Below are 9,008 nucleotides of genomic sequence, written 5' to 3'. Positions count from 1 at the left end.
CTGCTGCTGCTGCTGCTGCTGCTGCTGCTGCTGCTGTCTGCATGTACACGGCGTGAGGCCCTGCTGCAGCAGCAGTCGGCAGCAGCAGCAGTTCCTTATATAATGAATATATATTTGTATGTATTTTTTTATGTATAAAAAGGAATAAAAAAGAAATAAAAATATAATTTAATTAATTAATTTGTTTATTTATATTAAATAAGAAGAAGAAGGGAAGAAAAAAGAGTTATTTTATTTATTTATAGCTGCCTATACACCTGAAGGGTAGAAGAAGAAAAAAAAAAAAAGAATTTATTTTTCTTCTTTTTCTTCTCTCTTTTTATTCTTTATTATTATATAATTTATTTATTATTTATTAATTTATTTATTTATTTATTTATTTATTTATTTATTTATTTATTTATTTATTTATTTATTTATTTATTTATCCGGTGGTCCTCTTATTGGTTCTTTTTTTATTTTTATTTCTTTTTTTTTTCTTTTTTTTTATTTTCTTCTTTTTTTCTTTTTTTTTCTTTTTTTATTTCTTTTTTTTTATTTATATAATAAATATAAATACCTTCTTTTCCTCCTTCTCTTCCTCAGCAGCAGCAACAGCAGCAGCAGCAGGAGCAGCAGCAGCAGCAGGAGCAGCAGTAGCAGCAGGAGCAGGAAAACTATAAAAAATCATAGAAAAGTCATAAAACATTCGTTTTTTGTGCAGAAAAAAAAAGGGTTTAGGGTTTAGGGTTTAGGGTTTAGGGTTTAGGGTTTATAAAGATGTTACAAGCAAATAAAGCATTAGTATTAACAGATTTAAATTATTCAAGTGTATGTATACAATTCAAGGAAATTGAATATTTTCTTCTTGTATTTAGTCGTATAACTAAGATTGCTTCTTTATTAGCTGGATTTGCTTCTGCTGCACTAGTACAAGCAGCAAGTAAGCAGCAGCAGCAGCAGCAGCAGCAGCAGCAGCAGTAGCAACAGCAACAGCAGCAGCAGGTGCTGCTGCTGCTGCTGGTTGATGTTGTTGTTGTGCTGTTGTAGCAGCAGAAGATCTACTGTGGTTGTTTTGCTGCTGTCTTCTTGTTGTCCTATTGCTGTTGCTGCTGCTGCTGCTGTTGCTGCTGTTCTTCCTCTTGCTGCTGCTGCTGCTCCTGTTTCTTCTGCTGCTATTCTTCCTGCTGCTTCCCTTGCTCCTTCTGTTGTTGTAGCTGCTGCTGTTGTTGCTCCCCTTCCTGCTCCTCTTATTGCTGTTCCTCTTATTGCTGCTCCCTGTGCTGCTGCTGCTGTTGCTGCTGTTGCTGCTGTTGCTGCTGTTGCTGCTGCTGCTGCTGCTGCAGGTGCAGAAGAGGCATCGTCTATGCTGCAGCTGCTGCATGTAATAACAACAGGTTGTGCTTTTTGTATAATGTTATTAATTCTTCTTCTTTCTTTGCTTTGTACCCTATGGGGCCCCGGTCTTGCATTAAGGGGCCCCAGTCCTGCTGCTGTTGCTGCTGCTGTACAAGTCATGGATAATACACAACAAATGGCTCTTAAGTATGTATATAAAAAAAAAAAATTAGGGTTTAGGGTTTAGGGTTTAGGGTTTAGGGTTTAGGGTTTAGAATTTTTTAACGAATATTTATCAATTTTGTCTCTTTTTTTTTTGAATTTTTTTGTATAAATATATTTTTTTTTCCTTTTGCTGCTGCTGTTGCTGCTGCTGTTGCTGCTGTTGCTGCTGCTGTTGCTGCTGCAGGTTATTACATTTAGGTTTATTATGTTATATTTTATCATCAATAGTCTCCTCTTTATTATTTTTACCTATACATTGTTGCTGTTTATTAATAATAATAAATATTGTCTCCTTTTTTTATATAAATAAAAGTAATAAACAAATTAAGTGTCTCCTTCTTCCTAATTATATAACAAAAGGAGATATATCTGCTAATCCTATTGCTAAATCTGCTGCTGCTGCTGCTGCTGCTACTGCTGCTGCTGCTGCAGAAGCAGCAGCTGATTGCTGCGATCCTTATAACCCTTATGGTCAAGATATATACTACAGCAGCAGCAGCAGCAGCAGCAACTGCAGCAGCAGCAGCAACTATGCACATTCTTTATCCTCTACTGTAGAGACTATTCAGTACTCATATACACCAGGTGTATATGCAGATCCACAGCAGCAGCAGCAGCAGCAGCAGCAGCAGCAGCAGCAGCAGCAGTATCTTAATCCTAAGCAGCAGCAGCTGCAGCAGCAGCATATGTTGCTGCAGCACAAACTGCATCGTATAGAAGAGCAACAGAAGATGCAAGAGGAGGAAGAGCAGCACTACCAACAGCAGCAGCAGCAGCAGCAGCAGCAACAGCAAGAGGAGACAATGCTGCAGCGGATGGGGACTTCTCTATGGGAGGGACTCTCCTCTTACTTAGGACTAGAAGGAGAGGATATAGGAGACAATGTTGAATAACTGCAGCAGCAGCAGCAGCAGCAGCAGCAACTGCAGCAGCAACAGGTCCAACAGTAAGAGAGGCAGCAGGTGCAGCAACAACAGTAGTAACACCAGCAGCAACAGTAGCTGCAACAACACCAGCAGTAGCTGCTGCTGCAGCAGCAGTGACTGCAGCAACAGTAGCTCCTGCTGCTGCTGCGGCAGCTGCAGCAGCAGTAGTAGCAGCAGCAGTAACTGCAGCAAGAGCAGCAGTGACTGGAGCAGCAGCAGCAGCAGTAGCTGCAGCAACAGTAGTAGTAACTGAAGCAGCAGCAGCAGCAGTAGTAGCAGTGTCTGCAGCAGCAGTAGCAGCAGTGGCTGCAGCAGCTGCTGCAGCAGAATCAGCAGCTGCTGCTGCAGTAGTAGTAGTAGTAGTAGCAGCAGCAGCAGCAGCAGCAGCAGCAGCAGCAGCAGTGACTGCAGCAAGAGTGTCCTTTATAAACAAATTGTTTTTGTTTTAATTTTTTTTAATTAAGGAAACAATACACACAACACTCTCCTTTTTTGTCTCCTCTTTGTCTCCTCTTTTGTCTCCTTTTTTTGTCTCCTTTTTTGTCTCCTTTTTGTCTCCTTTTTTGTCTCCTTTTTTGTCTCCTTTTTTTGTCTCCTTTTTGTCTCCTTTTTTGTCTCCTTTTTTGTCTCCTTTTTTTGTCTCCTTTTTGTCTCCTTTTTTGTCTCCTTTTTTGTCTCCTTTTTTGTCGCCTTTTTTGCCTCCTTTTTTGTCTCCTTTTTTGTCTCCTTTTTGTCTCCGTTTTTGTCTGCTTTTTTGTCTCCTTTTTTGTCTCTTTTTTGTCTCCTTTTTATACAAAGAAAATAAAAGGAGACACTTCTTTGTGTCTCCTTTTTTTATATAAAAAAAAAATTAATTAATTAGTTAATTAATTAATTAAATTAATAAATAAAAAAAAAAGAAAGAAAAAAGGAGACACTTTTTGTCTCCTTTTTCCTTAACAGCAAGCGCAGCAAAAAGGAGACAAAAAAAGGCACAAAAAAGAGACACGTAAGAAAGAAAGAGAGTTCCTGCTGCTGCTGCTGCTGTTGCTGCTGCTGCTGCTCCTGCTGCTGCTGCTGCTGCTGCTAAGTAAGAGGCAGCAAAGAAGTGTCTCCTTTTAGCAGCAAGAGATCCTTTTGTAGTTTTTTTTGTGCATCGTGTAGTCTCTTCCTCCTGTACACAGACAAAATAAATAAATAAATAAATAAATAAATAAATAAATAAATAAATAAATATAAATATAAATAAATAAATAAATAAATAGTAAAAAGAAAAAAGAAAGAAAAAGAGACAAAAAAAGAATAAAAAGGAATATTTAATTATCTAAAGGAGACACTTAAAAACAAAAAGAGACACAAGCAGCAGCAGCAGCAGCAGCAGCAGCAGCAGCAGCAGCAGCAGCAGCAGCAACAGCAGCAGCAAAGAATATAAATAAATAAATAAATAAATAAATAAATAAATAAATAAATAAGGTAAGAAGGAGACACCTAAAATATTCTTCTGTCTCTATGTCTCTTTGTAGGGACTTCTTGTATATAACACCACGGCAACCTATACATAAATAAATAAATAAATAAATAAATAAATAAATAAATAAATAAATAAATAAATATAAATAAATAAGTATAAATAAATAAGTAAATAAACCCTAAACACTAGATAAATACAAAGACAAATTAATAAAATGCCACCAAACCCTAAACCCTAAACCCTCCAAACCCTAAACCCTCCAAACCCTAAACCCTAAACCCCAAACCCTAAACCCTAAACCCTCAAGTGTATGACACACCAGCGAAGGGACAGGGAATCGATTCTTTGTCTTTGCTGTACACATAACAGGACAAAACCCCACAAACCCTAAACCCTAAACCCTCAAAACCCTAAACCCTCAAAATCCTCTAAACCCTAAACCCTCTAAACCCTAAACCCTAAACCCTAAACCCTAATTAAAGGTGAATTCTTACAGGAGGTGGAGAATTGCGTCTTGTTCAAAGACATGAGGACAACAAGAAGAAGAAGAAGAGGAAGAAGAAGAAGAGGAGACACTACACCTAAATAAAAAGGAGACAAAAAAGGAGACAAAAAGGAGACAAAAAGGAGACAAATAAAAAGGAGACAAAAAGGAGACAAATAAAAAGGAGAAACATAAAGGGAGGCAAATAATAAAAGTTTATACAAACACTGCATCAGCAGCAGGAGCACGTGTTGCTGCTGCTGTTGCTGTTGCTGCTGCTGCTGCTGCTGCTGCTGCTGCTGCTGCTGCTGCTGCTGCTGCTGCTGCTGACCGTTGAGAGAGAGGATGTTTAAATTCTTCTTGTGTAAGGGGACACTTAAAGAATACAATATCTGGATCTGCAAGACGAGGTCCTGCTGCTGCTGCTGCTGCTGCTGTTGCTGCTGCTGCTGCTGCTGCTGTTGGTGCTGCTTTCTTGTTCTGTCTATACTTTGCTGCTGCTGCTGTTGCTGCTGCGGCTAATTGTCTCCTTGGAGCAGCAGCAACAGATATACTGCACACATCTTCTTCGGGTGTATCTGCAGCTGCACCTTCCTCGCTACCAAGAAGTATTTGCTGCAGCAGCAGCAGCAGCAGCAACAGCAACAGCAGCAGCAGCAGCATTAGTTAAAGGAGACAGGAAAGAGAGAAAAAGGAGACAAATTAAGAAAAGAAAAGAAGAAAAGGAGACAAATAATAAAAAAGAGACAAAAAAAGAGACAATTAAGAAGGAGACACAAAAAGATTGCTAACGTCTAGGGTTTAGGGTTTAGGGTTTATTAGGGTTTAGGGTTTAGGGTTTAGGGTTTACTAGGGTTTAGAGCATACTTTAATAACCTGAGTAAAATTAGGGTTTGTATCTTTATTGGCTAAAACCCTTTGTATATTTTCTGCTGTATCTACAGAAACCCTAATTATATCTGCTTCTGCTGCTGCTGCTGCTGCATCTTCTGCTGCTATTGCTGCTTCTTCTGCTGCTGTTGCTGCTGTTGCTGTTGCTGCTGTTGCTGTTGCTGCTGCTGCTGCTGCTGCTGCTTCTTCCCCACCAGAACGCTTCTCCCCTTCCTCTGGGGGGAAGGACTCAAAACCCGCCGTGCTAGCTGCACGCAATAAACCCTAAACCCTAAACCCTAAACCCTAATTCCCAAACCCTAAACCCTAAACCCTAAACCCTAGACACTAAACCCTAAACCCTTACCTATTGCCGTTGCCCTACGGCAGACGGAGTGCAGCAAAGACTGCAGCTGCTCAGCTACATCCTCTAAACCCTTAAGCGCCTCCTCCACCTCCTGTACACACATACACTCCATAAACCCTAAACCCTAAACCCTAAACCCTAATTTATAAATTATAAACCCTAAACCCTAAACCCTCTAGTCTAAGAAGACTTACATCTTCTGCAGAGGCCGACATACAAACACTCCAAGACAAACCCTCGGCTGCTGGGCATAGGAGGGGAGGTGTACGCACAGCTGGAACGTGTAACGAACTAGGGTTTAGGGTTTAGGGTTTAGGGTTTAGGGTTTATATAAAATGCATGCAAAAAAAGAGGGAGTGTGTTTATTCCTGATGGTGTGGGGCCCTCCAACCAGCCCCAAGAAGAGGAGGGAACACCACCTCCTCCTTTGTGGGTAAGTACATTGAAACCCTGATCTCGTCTAAACCCTAAACCCTAAACCCTAAACCCTAAACCCTAAACCCTATTTGACTGTTATTTGAAGTGTTTGGGGTCTTTTTTCTTCCTTTTCTCTCTGCATGCAACATAATACAAGGGTAGAGGGGGGTATTCTTTCTTTCCTTTTCTTTTGCTGCTTTTCTTCCTTCTTTTATCCTTAATACCTCCATATACACCCTATTTTATACATATAGCAGCATAACTCCCCTTTCTTGCTGCAGCAGAGTCGCCAGCAGCCGCAGCAGCTGCTGCTGTTGCTGCTGCATCTGCAGCAGCAACAGCAGCATCATTCTTTCCCTCTATTGCAGCTCCTTAAGTTGCTACCCAGTTGCTGCTATAGATTAAGGTGTGTATACACCGCAACAAGAGCAGCAACAGCAGCAGCAGCAGCAGCAGCAACAACATAAGAGTGTTCTTTTTCTTTGTCTTATTGTGCTGCATGCATTGCTGCTGTTCTCCCTCCTCTATTGCAGCAACAAGAGGTGCCTATACACCCGAAGATGGATTCATTATATAATTTTTCTTTACCTGCAGCAGGAGACCCTTTGTCCCTACAAAGGGAGGAGACACCTACATTTAGGGAACTGCAGCAAACAGATCTACGTGTCTCCCTCTCTGCTGTACAGACAGCTGAATGCATGCAGGATGGGGCTTTCCAACGAACTCTTAGACAGCTGCAGCAACTGCTGCAGCATCAGCAACAACCACCGCAGCAACAGCAACTGCAGCAGCAAGAATTTCTTACACTGCAGCAGCAGCAGCAGCAGCAGCAGCAGCAGCAGCCGCCACAAGTTCGTGCCCTTGAATTTCTTACACAATCCAACTTTGATGATTTCTTTTGTCTCCTTAAGTAAGCTGCGCATACACCCCAACACATAGCTGCCTATACACCTGAATAAAGAACTGCTGCCTATACACCTGAATAAAGAGTTGCTGCCTATACACCTGAATATAAATAGCTGCTGCCTATACACCTGAGTAAATAGGTGCCTATACACCTGAATATGTGTATATGTATATATAGGTGTTGGCTACGTGGCCCTGAAGGTCCAAGACAGCCCCTGCTGCAGCAGCAACTTGCTGCTTTGCTGCAGCAGCTAGGGGAGACAGTTTGTGCTGCTGCTGCTGCTCTCCCTACAGAGGATAGACCCCAAGGAAGATTAGATTTGCTGCTGCAGATGCAGCGGCGTGTGCTGCTGCAGCCGCAGCAGCAGCAAGACGATGATGACCAACAAGACCACCACCACCACCAACAGCAGCAGCAGCAGCAGCAGCAGCAGCAGGAAGGAGACACAGAGGAGACAGGCAGCAATGCTGTTAAGGCATTAAGGGCAGCAGTAAATATAACAAGACCTATTCGTTCTCTTTTCTCTCTTTGTTTATTCTCTATACATTGGATGTCTACTACAGCTATTAAGCAACTACATCAGCATCAACTCGTAAACCCTAAACCCTAAACCCTAAACCCTAAACCCTAAATTAATCATAAACAGCAAAAAATCTGGAAAAAATACACTTCAAATTACCTACAAAATGCCAAATTAGGGTTTAGGGTTTAGGGTTTAGGGTTTAGGGTTTAGGGTTTATGTTGCAGGAGGCACAAGAGGGAGTAACTGAAGGTCGTAAAAGAAGCAGGAAGGGACAAAGTGTCTCTAAGAGCAGCAACAGAGACAGGGGAGAATTAGGAGACACGCAGCAATCTGCTGCTGCTGCTGCAGCAGCAGCAGCAGCAGATGCAACAGATCATCTACTGTCTCTTCTTACTGTCCTTGTAGAAACAGCTAAGAGACTAGCACAGTCCGAAGGTAAACCCTAAACCCTAAACCCTAAACCCTAATCCCTTGTTGCGACGTAAACCCTTACACAGCATAGAGATAGACGGCTAGGGAACAAAACCTAAACCCTAAACCCTAAACCCTAATTTGTTGTGATTGAGGGTTTGCTGCTGCAGCAAATTGGCGGCTGTTTTCTGCTGCTAAGGGGGAGGAGTTGCATACACTGCAGCAGCAGCAGCAGCTGCTGCTGCATGTATTCCTGATGGGTATTTCCTTGAATAGAGAGAACAGCAGCAGCAGCATAATCAACAGCAGCAGCAGCAGCAGCAGCAGCAGCAAGAGACTAATAATGCCAGAAGCAGCAGATGCTGTTGTTGCTGCAGCAAAAGACGGACTTAAAAGTTTGCTGCTGCTGCTAGAGCAGCAGCTAAAGTTGCTGCTGCAGCGGAAGCGTCAGGAAGCAGCACAGCAGCAGCAGCAGGAACAACAGCAGCAGCAGCAGCAACAGCAGCAGCGGGAGACAACAGCAACAGATTCGGATCTACAGGAAGAAGAGACACCTGAGGAAGGAGCAGCAGCAATAAAAAAGGAGGCAAAAGATGCAGAGACACCGCAGCAGCAGCAGCAGCAGCAGCAACAGCAACAACAGCCAGGTAAATACACAGCCTTTACCTTTGTGTATCTCCTCCGGTTCAGGGTTTAGGGTTTAGGGTTTAGGGTCTAAACCCTAAACCCTAAACCCTAAGTGTTTGTGGTTTAGGGTTTAAGGTCCAAACCTTACACATTATTGTTTACTATAAATTATTAATTTTTTAATTTTTTTTTAGGGTTTAGGGTTTAGGGTTTAGGGTTTAGGGTTTAGGGTTTAGGGTTTATGTGTATACAGAGGAATTTACTAGCGAAGAAATGGAGACACTATTGATGGAGTCTGCAACAGAGGAGACACTTCTTTGGGTGTCTCCTCTTAAGTCTGTCCTGCTGCAGCAAGAGTTCGAAGTTATTGTTAAAATATTATACTCTATTGTAAGGGTTTAGGGTTTAGGGTTTAGGGTTTAGGGTTTAGGGTTTAGGGCTTGGGAGGGTATGGGGTGTCTTTTTTTTTTTTTTTTTTTTTTTT

General features: G+C 41.8%; 2 protein-coding genes across 2 annotated transcripts; one reads left to right on the top strand and one right to left on the bottom strand.

The window, feature by feature from the left end:
- Window positions 1-5,251: 5,251 nt before the first annotated feature.
- Window positions 5,252-5,854, bottom strand: EMWEY_00046050 (hypothetical protein, conserved; the record flags this gene model as incomplete). The annotated part of the gene is made up of 3 exons (XM_013479165.1): window positions 5,252-5,541; window positions 5,640-5,730; window positions 5,834-5,854. The coding sequence occupies 3 exons, from the start codon at window positions 5,852-5,854 to the stop codon at window positions 5,252-5,254; spliced, it is 402 nt and encodes a 133-aa protein (XP_013334619.1).
- A 762-nt stretch (window positions 5,855-6,616) lies between these two features.
- EMWEY_00046040 (hypothetical protein, conserved) lies at window positions 6,617-8,926 on the top strand (the record flags this gene model as incomplete). Its single annotated transcript, XM_013479164.1, has 5 exons — window positions 6,617-6,966; window positions 7,141-7,453; window positions 7,711-7,921; window positions 8,068-8,544; window positions 8,778-8,926. The coding sequence occupies 5 exons, from the start codon at window positions 6,617-6,619 to the stop codon at window positions 8,924-8,926; spliced, it is 1,500 nt and encodes a 499-aa protein (XP_013334618.1).
- Window positions 8,927-9,008: the final 82 nt, after the last annotated feature.

Source organism: Eimeria maxima, genomic scaffold, assembly GCF_000499605.1.
Source record: "Eimeria maxima Weybridge genomic scaffold, Emw_scaff940, whole genome shotgun sequence".
NCBI classification, from domain to species: domain Eukaryota; phylum Apicomplexa; class Conoidasida; order Eucoccidiorida; family Eimeriidae; genus Eimeria; species Eimeria maxima.
Note: the sequence above shows the minus strand (reverse complement) of the source record. Positions and strands in the feature narration are given on the sequence as shown.